Source organism: Amblyomma maculatum, chromosome 4 (assembly GCF_055883805.1).
Source record: "Amblyomma maculatum isolate TAMU_Amacu chromosome 4, ASM5588380v1, whole genome shotgun sequence".
Classification (NCBI taxonomy): domain Eukaryota; kingdom Metazoa; phylum Arthropoda; class Arachnida; order Ixodida; family Ixodidae; genus Amblyomma; species Amblyomma maculatum.
In genome coordinates, this window is record NC_139347.1 from 3202494 (window position 1) to 3218402 (window position 15909).

General features: G+C 42.2%; 1 protein-coding gene and 1 long non-coding RNA gene across 2 annotated transcripts in view; one reads left to right on the plus strand and one right to left on the minus strand.

Annotated features, from left to right (window-relative positions):
- LOC146190217 (uncharacterized) overlaps nt 1-15909 on the plus strand; it is a 103790-nt gene that overhangs the window by 73202 nt on the left and 14679 nt on the right. The window lies entirely within an intron of this gene.
- LOC146190218 (cell adhesion molecule Dscam1-like) overlaps nt 3763-15909 on the minus strand; it is a 175672-nt gene continuing 163525 nt past the window's right edge. Inside the window, exons 19-25 of the mRNA XM_084600681.1 lie at nt 15170-15481; nt 13373-13540; nt 12157-12455; nt 9946-10012; nt 9190-9295; nt 8966-9120; nt 3763-4741 (exon numbers count right to left, since the gene is read on the minus strand). Of these exons, the coding sequence (XP_084456807.1) occupies nt 9210-9295; nt 9946-10012; nt 12157-12455; nt 13373-13540; nt 15170-15481 (932 nt within the window). The 3' untranslated portion in view covers nt 3763-4741; nt 8966-9120; nt 9190-9209. The remainder of the gene's footprint in view (nt 4742-8965; nt 9121-9189; nt 9296-9945; nt 10013-12156; nt 12456-13372; nt 13541-15169; nt 15482-15909) is intronic.

Consider the following 15909-nt stretch of genomic DNA (forward strand, 5'->3'; position numbering starts at 1 on the left):
TCGAACGCGTCCAAAATAATCCTGCCAGATTTGTGTCTAACAATTACAACTTTTCATCTAGTGTCACTTCTATTAAACATAATCGGGGTTGGGAATCATTAGCTCACCGCAGAAAACATAGCAGACTGCAGATCATGTATCGCATTTATTTTGGAAAGGTCAGCATTGATAAAGATCGGTACCTACTTCAACCTCACTTTTTATCTAGACGACGTGATCACCAGTGGAAAATCTGAGAAATAAAATGCCGGAAAGATGTGTATAAAACCTCGTTCTTTCCACTGACAATCAATGTGGAACCGACTGCCAGCTGGCATCACTGAGTGTTGCACCGAAAATTTATTTCGGGCTTTTTTATCGGATGTGTGACGTGGCGCCCAGTTCTCTTGCGGTGTGTTTCCTTCATTACTTTGTTTTTGAGTGTTTTCATCACTTTGTACGTCGCGCAGTTGCCCCCTTTAGATGCCTGTTTCTCATTCTGCATTATCACTTGTGTCGTGTTATTTTCTTCATTTTTATGTATTTTATTGCACCACTGGCTCTCCCAGCAAGATTATTTATCATCTCCCCCCTGCAATAATGCCTTCGGGCGCTGCAGGAACCTGTAATAAATAAATAAATAAATAAATAAATAAATAAATAAATAAATAAATAAATAAATAAATAAATAAATAAATAAATAAATAAATAAATAAATAAAATGAGACCTATTGGATAAATAACTGCGTATCCAGCAAAAAAAAAATAAAGGCCTCAAAACTCGGCAGCTTGACGGTCAGGCTAACTTTGCACATAACCCTTAACCCTGAAGGCACATGTCAACACAATTAACATCACAATTGAAAGATGTTTTATGTGTTTTAACTACATATGCTTAATTTTTAAACGCAGTAGGTCACTTACCGTCAGTTTGTTCCAGCGTATTTGCGCAGAGCATGTAGGCCCAAAAAATAGCCCACATTTATTTTTTTTTTTAATATCTGAGCAGAGGAAGACTTATCAGCTGTGCTCAAGGCACGCCTATTATACTGTTAACCTGGTGTGAATAAAATTTGAGAAAAAATTATCTTTCATAAGTACGAGTGGTTAGCAAAGGTCTGCCTATATGTGCATTCATTTCGCAGGATTGATAAATTCTTTAAAAGTATCAAAGATGGTTACCAACCTTATTCATATTTTTTCTGTCTTATTTCTACTACGTTGTTTTGGGCTGTACGCCTAGATAGTGCAGTTCGTCATACCACACGTTATAGGATATACATCTTTCAAAAACCCCGAATTAATTCAATTGATATGGCAGAACGTAAATCCATATCTTGTGATTCCAACATTTATGGCACGCTTTTGATTGATGGGTGTATAATGTTAAAAAGGACATGTGTGTTGCTCTCCCCACCACTTACTATATTCTGCTAAAAAGAATATAGAGATCGTCGCATTGGCGTCAAGAGGCGGGCTGTTCGAACGGCTAGTCCTAGACATTTTTGTCGCTTATTTTCAGCAAGTACTATCGGAGCAAAAGTGTCTGTACCACTCGTCTGGCGTTTTGGACTAGAAGTAGGATATAAACAAATATCACCTTATTTCTGCAGCACACATGAAATATCTAAAGTCCAACTTTCACTTCGACAAATATGGTCTGATTCGAAAGACGTTGGTTGCACCTTGTGTGGTCCACAAACTTTTGTCCCAACAGTACATACGGATTTTTTACCTGCAAATGCAGAGATACAGGAAACGTTTTTTACAGCTTCGAGCCGGTATTTTTCACTAGATGGCACTCGAAGCCCGGCTTCAGGAAGAACGTCCGCCGCCACCGATCTGCACATGCCAGATATTTGACGGCGCAGCATTTAATGAAACCAGAAGGTGCTGCGTACGCGAGCCAATGGCAGCCCATTAAGCGGTATTTCCGGTTTGAGCGGTCGCAGTCAAAATGGCCGCTTTGCCCGACGAACTATGCGGTGATTTGGACATAAAAATGTGTCTTTATGAAACACTTTATCAAGCGCGGAACTTTGATTTATTTTCGGAAATACATGACTCACTCTGGTAGAAATGATTGTGCGTCCTCCGTGAAGCGAAATGTGTCGAAGAAAACCTCGCCCCTGTCATTCGCGGCCTTTCCAATGTAGGCATATTCATTCATTCGAGTATTTGCAAATCGTTGTTAGACCTACGTTCAATATTTACATTTAACACTGTGATGTCGAATTAAAAACTTTCGCGATTTCAACAGAGGGATGGCGTAGCTGCCACACAGACCTCGGTCTGCAGTTATTTCCACTGGCTGAGCACACTTGCTTTCGCATCGAAGGACAGACGGCACGCGCCGCTTCTTCACTCCATGTATCCCCAATTGAGCGTCGCATCGACGCAGGGTTTTCTGTCGCATGAATATCACGGTAAGAAATGTCGCATTCATCCCGACCTTATTTCGTGCAGTAAAAAAAAAAAAAAAAGGGAGAGAGATAGTGGCGAATGCGGGACGAGAGCAGTTTATTCAGTGTCAATGATTAGTATAGGAAAGCCTTGCATACTTACCCTGGCTAGTGGGGTCGACCGGCTATTCTCCTTACAGTGAAGCCTGAGATCATGAAGCTGACTATAAATATAGAGGCCAAGTCATCCAACCAACATACGTTAGGCAAAACAGAGCATTAGTATGTCACCGTATCGTGACCAGCGCGTGTAAAGATTCGCACCTATATTCTCCTTCCATTTTCTTGCACCAAGGAATGTACGTTCAGTGCGACAATTGGCATCTGTGTGCAACCTTCGGACGCATCTGAGTACGTAAATTGCATTACATGAGCACTTTAGAAATTGCGGCAATAATTAGCACGATAAATAAACTTGAATAAAATTGAATGTTAAACTGACCTAACTTTCTAACTTTCTTAATAATATTTTGCAATGCTCACTACTTGTTTTCCTTGATGTGTAGTGCTGTGTTATTTCTTGTTCATTTCAGCCTACTGCTTGGTATTAAGCGCGCGCATACCTCGTTTCTTCAGAGCATGTAAAATTGCTTAGGTCATATAACTACTGTATAAAAAAAGAAAAAAAAAAGGGGGGGGGAAGGAAAAATAGCGACCTGAATGACTTTTTTTTTCCTCCTCTCTGATCCTTAAGTGCAATTGTTACTTATGTGCCTGTTATAAAACTTTGTTCATGTGACTCCTCCCCCCCCCCCCCTATGTAATGCCTGAAAGGGCCTTTAGGGTATATAAATAAATAAATAAATAAATAAATAAATAAATAAATAAATAAATAAATAAATAAATAAATAAATAAATAAATAAATAAATAAGCAGGTATCTGATATGCTGCTTCGGCACAAACATCTTCATGCCAAAACTTAAACATCTTTCCGTACTGGTTGTGAGCTTCTCTTTTATCTGTTCTTTCCCACTATAATCCCAGAGACCTAGCTACTGTTATACTGTGGCATCTCCCGCAGCAGGAACCTTGACACTAAGAAGATTGTCATTGCTCTCGTCACGAATGCTTGATCTAAAAACGCAGTCGAAAGACACTTTAAACAACTACAGTTTTCCATGCTAGAGTAAAACGCCACCTTCGCGATTTTCCATGATTCTTGGACTTTGACGAAATTTTTAATCGTGTAATTCTAAACGCTTTTTTTTGTTCTTTACCTTACTAACGGGCTGACTCCGACGACCGCAGAAGGCCAGTGGTGACTAAATCGACAACTGATTTTGTTCGAAAAAAAAAAAACATTTATTTATCTGTCCTAGAGGAGTGAAAACACCCACAATAAAAACACTTGTTTACGGTTAGTGTGTACCTGAAAGTGAAAAGGACAGCGAGTTTTAAAATAATCTGTCGTTGTAATATTTACGGGAAATTTATTTTCTTGGAGCGACCTTCAAGCTCTACACTTCAAAATACGCGTACGTACGTCTGATGTTTTTTAGATGTAATATTTAAGGAATCAAACAATCCAAGAAAGAAAGCCTAATTTATGACAATCGACGGTCTGTTGGCATAACGAGGGCTTGCATGAAATGGAAGCTTTTTGTTATAAAAATAATTGGCCACTTTTACCAACTATCTTTGGATCGTTTCTTGATTCAGCGCTGTAGAAGAAAAGTTGATTGCAATGGTGAATTTATGTCCTTTTTCTAATTTGCTCCTAGCTATTTTAAAATGCCCTGTGCACCTCGTAGATAGTAATATGGGCCAAGTTTAGAGGCAGGTCTTGTGCAGTGGCAGCTGTTGCTACGTGTCCTCAATACAGACGCGTCAATAATAAAATTAAGATAAAGTAAATAAAGTAAGATACTAGCTAAGCTAAATAACAACAGCAAGCCAGGCAAGCATTTATTCAAGAAGCTTTGTTTTTATCGTGGAAAAAAGTGGTACACACTTCAATTAAATGCTCCTTCACTACCCAGCAGATTTCCTTAAGGCACTGGTAGCCATAATTTTTTCCGGTGGCTCGTTCTTCTTCTCTACACATCATTCTCCCTAGCGGACGTCAGCACATGTTTGGAGCTGACATACACACAAAGCATTGTAGTTTCTGCGCTGTGTTACCAGCGAATTGGTGCTCAAGCTTTCTAATATTGTGTTCATCCGCGCTGGCTTCAGCATGGCTGTGTCGAGATGCGAAGCAGCCTTTCCACTGAGCGACGTATGCTTCTTCGTCTTTAGGGCTGATGAACTTGCTTGGATTACTCAGTACGGAAAGATCGAGCCAATCAGCTGAATATACCTGCAATTGGGATGGGAGGAATAATGGGCAAAGAAAAAATAACATCAGCGGCAAGAAAATAGCCTCTAAATTTACCTTCGCGCTTTATGATCATTGTGTAGTTGATTAATGGCACACTTTTTGTGTGTCCCAATTAAGATTCTAGCTGCCAATAAACAGTTGTCCGCTTTTAAAGCCGTGCATGTGAAACACTATTCAGAAAGGCATGTATTAGTTGTGAAAATTATTGTCGCTTTGAATATTGTTGTGGCTGTACTTTGGACGAGATTTGTGGGTTCTCAAGTATAGCTGCCCATTAGGTTTAATGTTGGCAGCAGAATATTGTTGTGGCTGTACTTTGGACGAGATTTGTGGGTTCTGAAGTATAGCTGCCCATTAGGTTTAATGTTGGCAGCTGAATATTGTTGTGGCTGTACTTTGGACGAGATTTGTGGGTTCTGAAGTATAGCTGCCCATTAGGTTTAATGTTGGCAGCTGAATATTGTTGTGGCTGTACTTTGGACGAGATTTGTGGGTTCTGAAGTATAGCTGCCCATTAGGTTTAATGTTGGCAGCTGAATATTGTTGTGGCTGTACTTTGGACGAGATTTGTGGGTTCTGAAGTATAGCTGCCCATTAGGTTTAATGTTGGCAGCTGAATATTGTTGTGGCTGTACTTTGGACGAGATTTGTGGGTTCTGAAGTATAGCTGCCCATTAGGTTTAATGTTGGCAGCAGAATATTGTTGTGGCTGTACTTTGGACGAGATTTGTGGGTTCTGAAGTATAGCTGCCCATTAGGTTTAATGTTGGCAGCTGAATATTGTTGTGGCTGTACTTTGGACGAGATTTGTGGGTTCTGAAGTATAGCTGCCCATTAGGTTTAATGTTGGCAGCTGAATATTGTTGTGGCTGTACTTTGCACGAGATTTGTGTGTTCTGAAGTATAGCTGCCCATTAGGTTTAATGTTGGCAGCTGAATATTGTTGTGGCTGTACTTTGGACGAGATTTGTGGGTTCTGAAGCATAGCTGCCCATTAGGTTTAATGTTGGCAGCTGAATATTGTTGTGGCTGTACTTTGGACGAGATTTGTGGGTTCTGAAGTATAGCTGCCCATTAGGTTTAATGTTGGCAGCTGAATATTGTTGTGGCTGTACTTTGCACGAGATTTGTGGGTTCTGAAGTATAGCTGCCCATTAGGTTTAATGTTGGCAGCAGAAATTGTTGTGGCTGTACTTTGGACGAGATTTGTGGGTTCTGAAGTATAGCTGCCCATTAGGTTTAATGTTGGCAGCTGAATATTGTTGTGGCTGTACTTTGGACGAGATTTGTGGGTTCTGAAGTATAGCTGCCCATTAGGTTTAATGTTGGCAGCTGAATATTGTTGTGGCTGTACTTTGCACGAGATTTGTGGGTTCTGAAGTATAGCTGCCCATTAGGTTTAATGTTGGCAGCAGAATATTGTTGTGGCTGTACTTTGGACGAGATTTGTGGGTTCTGAAGTATAGCTGCCCATTAGGTTTAATGTTGGCAGCTGAATATTGTTGTGGCTGTACTTTGGACGAGATTTGTGGGTTCTGAAGTATAGCTGCCCATTAGGTTTAATGTTGGCAGCTGAATATTGTTGTGGCTGTACTTTGGACGAGATTTGTGGGTTCTGAAGTATAGCTGCCCATTAGGTTTAATGTTGGCAGCTGAATATTGTTGTGGCAGTACTTTGCACGAGATTTGTGGGTTCTGAAGTATAGCTGCCCATTAGGTTTAATGTTGGCAGCTGAATATTGTTGTGGCTGTACTTTGCACGAGATTTGTGGGTTCTGAAGTATAGCTGCCCATTAGGTTTAATGTTGGCAGCAGAATATTGTTGTGGCTGTACTTTGGACGAGATTTGTGGGTTCTGAAGTATAGCTGCCCATTAGGTTTAATGTTGGCAGCTGAATATTGTTGTGGCTGTACTTTGGACGAGATTTGTGGGTTCTGAAGTATAGCTGCCCATTAGGTTTAATGTTGGCAGCTGAATATTGTTGTGGCTGTACTTTGCACGAGATTTGTGGGTTCTGAAGTATAGCTGCCCATTAGGTTTAATGTTGGCAGCAGAATATTGTTGTGGCTGTACTTTGGACGAGATTTGTGGGTTCTGAAGTATAGCTGCCCATTAGGTTTAATGTTGGCAGCTGAATATTGTTGTGGCTGTACTTTGGACGAGATTTGTGGGTTCTGAAGTATAGCTGCCCATTAGGTTTAATGTTGGCAGCTGAATATTGTTGTGGCTGTACTTTGGACGAGATTTGTGGGTTCTGAAGTATAGCTGCCCATTAGGTTTAATGTTGGCAGCTGAATATTGTTGTGGCAGTACTTTGCACGAGATTTGTGGGTTCTGAAGTATAGCTGCCCATTAGGTTTAATGTTGGCAGCTGAATATTGTTGTGGCTGTACTTTGGACGAGATTTGTGGGTTCTGAAGTATAGCTGCCCATTAGGTTTAATGTTGGCAGCGGCGTGCATATACTTTCAAGCAGGTGAAAGCAGTGATGAGGGGCCGCAGTTATGTGAAAATGTATTGATATAGTATTGTGACCAATTCAAAGTGATCGTCCTCACTACACAAGGTCGGCCTGCGTGCTTTTTAACATCCAGGACCATGAGCTGCAGCTTCATTGGAAATGCGGCAAGAATATCACATGCAAGACATGAAACCTTACTTAGAGGGTACCACATATTTATTCTGGAAACATAACCTTCCCTTAAAATATATCATTGCTAGGATAATGTGATGGGCACTAATTATTGCCCTCTCTATTTACAAGATACACTTGTCCTTGTCCATATCTGAGCACAGCTGGGAATACGCACATAAAAGCAGAAACAGTGCAGATCAGAAAATGAATTTCAATCAAATTTACAAGCCTCTAAAAAACGCGTCTGCTTCACGCTTTCTATGGCTGACTTGATGACTTCGAAAAAAAGCCTTCTCCCTCTCTCGAGAAAGACACCTGCAAAGCGCTCACTGAGCAGATGACGGCAGAGTTGGGAACATATGTCTTAACCTGTCGTTAATTTTTCATTGCCTGTTGCCTGCGTTTTGGCCCATATTGCTTTCGAGAATATATGAAGTTATAAAGGGAGTTTCTACTAAATGCCACTTCTCTGGAATGGAAAAACAATGGGAATAATTGCCGATGATTACATTACTTCCTAATGCGAAGTTTTAGCCTAGCTCATCTGCTGTGCCAGCTTTCCGACAGATTGAGGCAAAGAATTCGAGCAAGACATGTATGTACAATTACAGGCAACTTTTAGGCAGGTGTTTCGCAGTGGCGAATCGCGGCGGCTGTGCGATTCGGCTTCGGCTAATACTGGCCGCAGGAGCGCGCACAGCAAACAGAGAACACGCGCGGTCGCCGCCATGGAAAAAAAGGTGGGGGGTATTCGCAGCGTCGATTGGTGGCGGCAGGAGCGCGAGCAGAAATTGGAGAGCACAAGGGAGGGGGAGGGTACATATAGCGGCGAATGGTAGCGGCAGGAGCGCGCGCTTCTCCGGCTGCGGAGCTGTTTACGAGGGACAACGGCGACGACGACGACAACGCCGACGCGAAACTTTTGAACTAAAGCAATATATAAAAGTTTTAGCCAAACAAAATTTATCTTACACTGCAATCGTTCCCTATATGAAAGTTAGCAATTTCCTCGAACAAGAGAATCGGTGTCCGTCGTTTTCTCAAAAGGACGTTAAGAAAACCCCTGTGAGATACTACCTAGGTAATTACATATACTGGTGTTCTTTATGATTTATATTATGACACTTCTGGAAGCAAACGACTCCTTAAAGACCGAGAAATTGAAACTTAAGAATTTTCCCACCAGCAATTTGAAATTACCAATCAGATTGCTCCGCTTTGAAGTGAGCGGCGAAGAGTTTGAATTTCAATTTAGGCTCCTTTCTAGTTCATAGAACTTCCGTTTCAATTAGAGGGTTGTCTTTATAGTTCAAACGCCGTCGTATATTGATACAGGCCAAAGAGTGCTTGTTGTAAGTGGTTCTGAAAAAAAGGTAGTTCCAGAACTTACACTTAAAAAATATCTTACCTTCTTTCTGTCGCACTACTAGAGTGGAATCGGGTGTGCTGTTGTCACATGGGATGCTCCTTTCGAACTCACCCAAAGAAATGATTTAATCAGCATGCGCCTAAGCTTCAACCGCTGGTTTGTAACTTAGAGCTCAGAGCCGCAATAAAAGCATCCTTACCATCCCTGGCTGCCCATTTAAAGAGTTCCATGCGTCTCTGGAAGAACGCTGACAAACCACCGCAGGAAATGTCACAAGATCATATGTGGTGTAAATCGTCTTGGATGGTCGTCATTGAGCAGCACCAAACTTTGGCGGTGAGAGCCCATGCTTGCCTGAAACAAATAACAAACTAAAGTGCTCCCTTTTGAGATATTAAGGTTTGGTGAAAGAGTCTTACTTACGCAAGCTGGAAAGGGCTACGCTATCTGTTCTCTGTTTCATTGCGCCTTTCAGCTGCAACGCTCACCGTGGCAAGAGTTCCCTCTGTAGAAACGACTGAAGGCAGCACTGGGATAATAAAAATTGAAAACATTAATGAAACAACCATCACTAGTATCAGTAGAATTTGTTGTCTGATATACATAGGCGTTTTCGAACACGTTTACCTATTGCGCTCAAACTACAATGCTTCGAATGCTTGTCTTTGAATGCCTGAATTTATTTTCTGTGTGTCTATTGATTGCTACGTTTTGAGGTTACAGCTGGCCCTCTTTGGTCGAACGGATAATGAAAAATGGTTATTAAACACAATTCACATAATTTTCTATTTAATAAAACTCTCTCCAATAGGATAGTTAGGCGGGCTAGTTGGTGATACATCATCTAAAAAAATCTGCGCGAACAAACAGGAACGATGTTTGTTCGCGCAGTTTTTTTGGATGATCTATCGAAAAGGCATATTGCTTTCGCTTAGAATTTGTTTTTCTAATATACTTTAAACTGCACTATTGAGACATATGCCTACACCCTTCCGCAGAGAGAGCCAACTCACTGCTCTCTATATGAACATATATTCCCTTTGGTGTTATTACACTCTTGCAGGTTCCTATAAATGCCTTGCAACTTTGTTCACACCCCGCTGCAGGTAGTTTAAAAGTACACACACAACAACTTGTATCTCCAGGCTATCCAGTTATGACAAAGAAACTAAAACTGACCTTTTCTCAATGTTATGGATGTTGCCAATCGCTCGGCCGAAGCAAGAAGGTCATCACGCTCTTCCAACTAGAGGAAACAGCATCGAAAAGTACCAACACATAGTCATTTTTTTTTTTACCTTCAAGTACAGCGCTCGGCAAACAATGCAGATCTGTATTATTTATAAGCATACTTGTTTTACACCAGGTTGATAGAGACATTAGCCTCTTGTTCACGCCAAAACGTGGAGAACTCTTCGTAAACAGCTCGGAAGCACCATGAATGCCCGTAATGTTCAGCTTTATCTCAGCCCGAACAGTATCCAAAATAAACTGTCACTGAACAGGGATATGCCTAAAGAAAGTTTCTAGCCAATAAAAAAGGATATAGAAATGTTGAAAGAAGCGGAAGTGAACAGCGCCAAAGCGCCATAGAGCTAAGTTGAGAGCATTAATAGTACCACACAAATAAGAGAGTGCCTGTCGATAGACCATTTCAGCCTTATTTGTTGCTGAAAACATCAAACCAAGAATTATTTCTTAGTGCAGACGGAGAAAGAATGCAGTATACAAGCACAAACCTCGATTCCTATGAAGCCGATTTATTGGTTCTTTATTGCTCTATTTATGATTATGAAATGACAGATTGCGTAGAAAACGTGCTTGCCAACCTCAAAAATACTCACTGATGTTGATATATTAGCCCGTTTCAAAACTCAGCAGATATATTTTAATGTTTCGTAAAATTTCGCGATAGAATGTTGTCACCAAACGATAAGGAACAAGAACAGGGATGCCAATAGTTTAAATTCTATGAAATGTAGGGTAGCAGCTACGTGAAAAACAAAATTAAAAAGTATGTTCTGCGGCTGTCTATCTTTGCAAAAGCATCCTTATAGCCTGCCTGAATGGCCGAGTATCTAAACCTCCTGGTGCAAGCCAGCGCCAAAGACGCGATAGCCGGCGTCACTACCGAGATATTCAAAACGTCAGCGCACTCCTGGGGTCAACATTTTGACAGTGTATCGGTAATAAAGGGTCACTAAATGAGGCTCAACTCGCCGATGTCAAACGAGTTACAGCGTTTCTCCTAGCCAGTTTACGCGTACCAGTGCGTGCAGATCCATTTGCTAACGCTTTTCGCCCATGCGGTTGTCGGGAATTTGTAAGTAATAAAACCGCAGAAACTACAGGACACAGGCAAGGCTTCGTGATAACGATTTCCCACCGACTGGCCTACAACTACGCTTTTTTATGTCGCGATGTTCCCTGCTTGGAAAGTGGGCCATCTATTAACTCCATTAATGTCATTATTACCTCCCCTGTTAAGGTATCCGCGGTGATGAATTGGTCAATTCTTCTGCTGTCCCCTTACCTTCTTACCATCCCAGGAAAGTTACGGGGGCAGAGATTTACGTCAGCCGGTTTACACACGCAAACAACGATTAAGGGCTAGCGACGGCGACCACAGCACCCTCGTTCGGCTAGAGGCGTGCTGCAGCCGCCAGTGAGGCTTGTCGATGCATTTCTCATTCCCTGCTGCGCTGTGTTTTATAATACGTAGTGGCGTTTAGAATGCTATTCCTATTTTAATAACAGTTTTGGCATCGTATCAGGTATCAAGCCTATCACGAAAACATCGCCAAATGACGGATGTAGCAAGATTTCAAAGTGATCTTTGTCATTTCTAAGTCACCCTAGAGTTCTCCCCTGTTGTGATATTTACACGTGTCTGTTGCGCTACAAACTCATTTCCAGACTATTCCATATTCGCCATAGTTACTAGTATTTCACAACGAATCCTTGCCGCAAATAAAAAGACTCCACAGCGTTTCGGCACTCACAAAAAGTGTCACAAAGTGACAGGCACTGATATAGGAAGCAAACTTAGTGACTATAGCTAGTGAATTTCAATCAGTCATGCCGTGGTTTCTTTGCGTTTTTTTACGGACTTTCGAGACTTCCTTTCAAAGAAAATGTTACCGGCACTGGACAAAATACTTGTGCATCTGACAAAGCCAAGAGATCTGATGAAGTATATTTTAAGGAGGCGGCATTTATATTCTACTTCGACTCGGCGCGAAATGACAAATCCCTTCATCTCTGTTCAGGTCGCAAAGCCTCTAAAAACAAGTTAAACACTCTTTTCACGTCTGGGCTCAGTGAGTCTAGCTGAATATACGCGACATCAATCGCGACAAATGGCACATATGCAAGTCATCCCCTTTATACCTTTTGCACAGTGTTGCTTGGCGCGAAAGGCATGGCGTACGTATGTGCGGCTGAATCATCTCTCGCCGTCTTGCAGTGTTCGTGAATGGTGGCCAAGTTGCGTGCCCACGTATTGCTGCGCACACTGGCCGAGATATGACAGGACGGCGCACGGCAACGGAAGGGTGACGGCCAGTAAAGTTTCTCTGTTCGAGGTATTGTTGACGCCTGTTGAAATCCGGCTTTCTTCAAGACCCTCATGGGGACGGTATCAAGGGTCGTCATGCTGGATGCTTCATTCATGTTTCCTGGCTGCCATACTGAGATAAGAATATAACAAATATAAAAAGGACTAATGTTAGAACAGACACGAAACTTTTTCAAGCAGAGCGTATAATTTGAATAAGCAGTTTTTTTTTTATAAGTTGTGCTGAAGCGATACGAGACGATTTTCCCCAAAGCAACAACAATGCGTGGTCCAGTTCTTTTAATTGTGGAATTCGAACCCGACCACGGCGGCTGCGTTTTGATGGAGGCGAAACGAAGTGGCGTCCGTGTGCTGTGCGATGTCAGTGCACGTTAAAGATCCCCAGGTGGTCGAAATTACTCCGTAGCCCTCCACTACGGCTCCCCTTTCTCTATCTCCACTTTCACTCCCACCTTCATCCCTTCCCTTACGGCGCGGTTCAGGTGTCCACAGAGCAAGTGTGACAGATACTCCGCCTTTCCCTTCCTGTGAACCAATTATTATCATTATTAATTCTGGTATTTATAATCCACTCTCTTGAATCAGACGTTACGACCAAGGTGCTGTTCTGTAATTAGCATATGCGTTGTTTCCTAGTACACTAGCTAATATTGGAAGCCATGATTTCCGCTTGGTGCGCCTGAGAGAACTTTATTCAGTGCACGTTAAAGAACCCCAGGTGGTCGAAATTTCTGGAGTCTTCCACTACGGCGTCTCTCACAGCCTGAGTTGCTTTGGGACATTAAACCCCACAAACCAAACCAAACCATCTTTAAATCTAAGCGACCAGGATATTTTTTTTTTATTTTCATTTGCTCCAATGGTTCAGTTTGCTTTACATTTCGCATACCCCACACATCATATTTCTCGCTGCCTTGTCTATGTTTATGCGCGTTATGCACTGATCAGCACCGCAAATTTATTTTTTCGCGCAGTGACCAAGTTCATAAAATGAAAAAGAAAAAAAGAAATCGAAGCAACTGTGCTTACGCAGGCGGCGCCTTCCAAGTGCGGCAAGTCTTCTACGCGAGACGGTGCAGCCTACGACGACAGTGACTAGCAGAGACACCACAACAGCGCATACAATGGGCACGATGACGTGAATGCGACGGCGTTGTGATTCGACCACTTGTGTCCAGTGGGGTGGAGGGACTGTGCCTGTACCAGAAACAAATAACAATGATTTGGAGAAAGCTGCTCGCATGATCACTATTCCTGCATTCTGCCACAAACCTTGGGAGCCCATTCCTCACAGCCCTTTCACGTAACCTAGCGAAGAAATAACAGGTTTCATTAAGTCTTTCCCGGTCGTAGGGCCTGCTTTCAAGCTATACAGCCACCTAATAATGGTGCTTCTAAAACAGTACGGTTATGAGTGCTGGGAATCGCAAGCCTAAATCCTCCCTCCTTAAAAATTTCCTCAACGAAACTGAACCATCTTGAATATCGTGAATGCCGCACCGCAAGGCTTCAAAGCAGATCCCATGGTCGACAAAGCTTTTACCACGTTTTCTCACTGTAAATGCTTAATAACGAGATTCGAAATTTCAGGCAAGCTTCTTTTTTTTTTTTTGCTTTAAAAGTACAGCCTGCGAATTGCATATTTTTCTTAGAGTCAATTAAAAGCTCCTGACTTCGACAAACAGTTATCCAGATGTAGCGGAGAGAAGCGTGCAAAATCTTTTAAAATGCTTTTGTTTTTTCTCCTGCAGGAGAAATTCGGTTTGTCGACGCACTTGGCATCTACAAAGAATGTCACCCCGGTGACGATGACTACGCTACCGCTTAGAGGGTGGGAAGTGGTACTAACAAGCGTAATATTCCACTATTAGCATGCGCTTCAGTAAACACTGACTGGAGAGGACAAATCTGGTTTTGAAACCCTCGTATTATATAACACTGGTTACAGATAGCAGATGTTACAGATAGCAATGAGCCTTTTTTTTTTTGTCTGGCTGATGCGCTGCCAGTGGCAGTGGATTAATGTTAATTATGAGCGCCTGTCTATTCAAATTATTTTACGCAGAGGCATGGCCAGAAACTCTGCTTAGGCGCGACAAAACTAATTTGGGCGTTGAAGCATATTTAGAGCAAGAAATGGTCTTTGGGGTACTTTCAGTTTTGTTAACAGAGTAGTAAACACATTTCAGCCGACGTAGCATCAATACATAGCAGACCGCGAATTTTTAACCGCGCGCGACAATACCACTTGGAGCGCAATCACTTTATTTTCCAGATTTGATACATGTATTTTCCTAAAGACACGAGTAAAGCCCTCCAATTACTCTCAGTAGAAGAATTATGGGCAAGACTAGAGCTAAGGGTATAACAAAGTAGAGTAGCCTACTAGCCCATATATGAAGCCCCGCATTAACTAAGCCGTTATGAACGTGTCTGCGTGATATAAGGTAACAAAATTGCAAGACATCTGGCAGGCTCATCCTATTATTATTCTCCCATATGAAAGGCCCGAGATCCTGCCAAATGTAATGTCAGAAAACCCTACGTCCAGTTAGTGCTCGGCCATGGCAGCTACCGCATGCCAGCGCCATACTCGTATTTTTTCGCTCACAACGCAAACGGTGGCCGCAAACACCGGGTTTTCGTTGAACGGAGCCTTTAACGCTGTCTCGATAAAAATATTTTCAAAAACATTCGCACATTTTAATATACTGTTTCTCGGCAATATAATTAATTTTAAAATTGTATGCTCAATGCTGTAAATGTTGACAAAGCTGAACCCTGCCAAACGCAAAAGGCGTATTTGAGTAACAAAGACACCCTCACCTCCCTCTGTTGTGAGAGTAGCAAATGCATATTCTGATTCCGTGATGCCGGCCTCATTTTGGGCCGCAACCAGCAGCTGGTACCAGGTACCCGGCTCGAGGTCATTGATAGTGAGCTGCGGCTGGAGAGACATGGCAAGCTCAGGGACAAGCCTGGTCTCTGCCGACTTCCAGTCATCAGGAGACGACTGCCGCTTGTAGAGCACGGTGAAAGATGAAATGGGGCAACCGCCACTGCGCCACGCGCTTAGCCTGATGACAGCCCAGCTCGCGTTGACGGCAACACATTCCCGCACGTCAGGAGCCACTGGAACTGCGCCGAACAGCGAATGTAAAACTTTTATTGCCATATTTGCACATTCATTTCCTATACATGTATAACACAATAAGTGGGTTCTATATAACGATTAAAGTACAATTGGTGGAGGCAAACAAACGTATGTTCCCTGATACAGACTAGTCGCGAAATGGCCTAGTTATGCTCGTGTTGCCAGCCTAAACATGCGAAAAGGAGACTTCGTTGTTACGAATCCCGCGAAGCCACGTTCATACCTGTAAACATTACCTCAACCTTACACTTTGATAAAAGAAACGCAGAAGGATACCGAGTTTTGTTACATCTTGGAGTGTAAAGTTGGTGAACTTCTCAAATTATTAGCCTAATTCATCGAGATCGTAGTAGCTAGTGCTGGACTGTAAGCGAAAGTTTGACAAAATTTTAAAGGGATCAGGGCTGAAGAA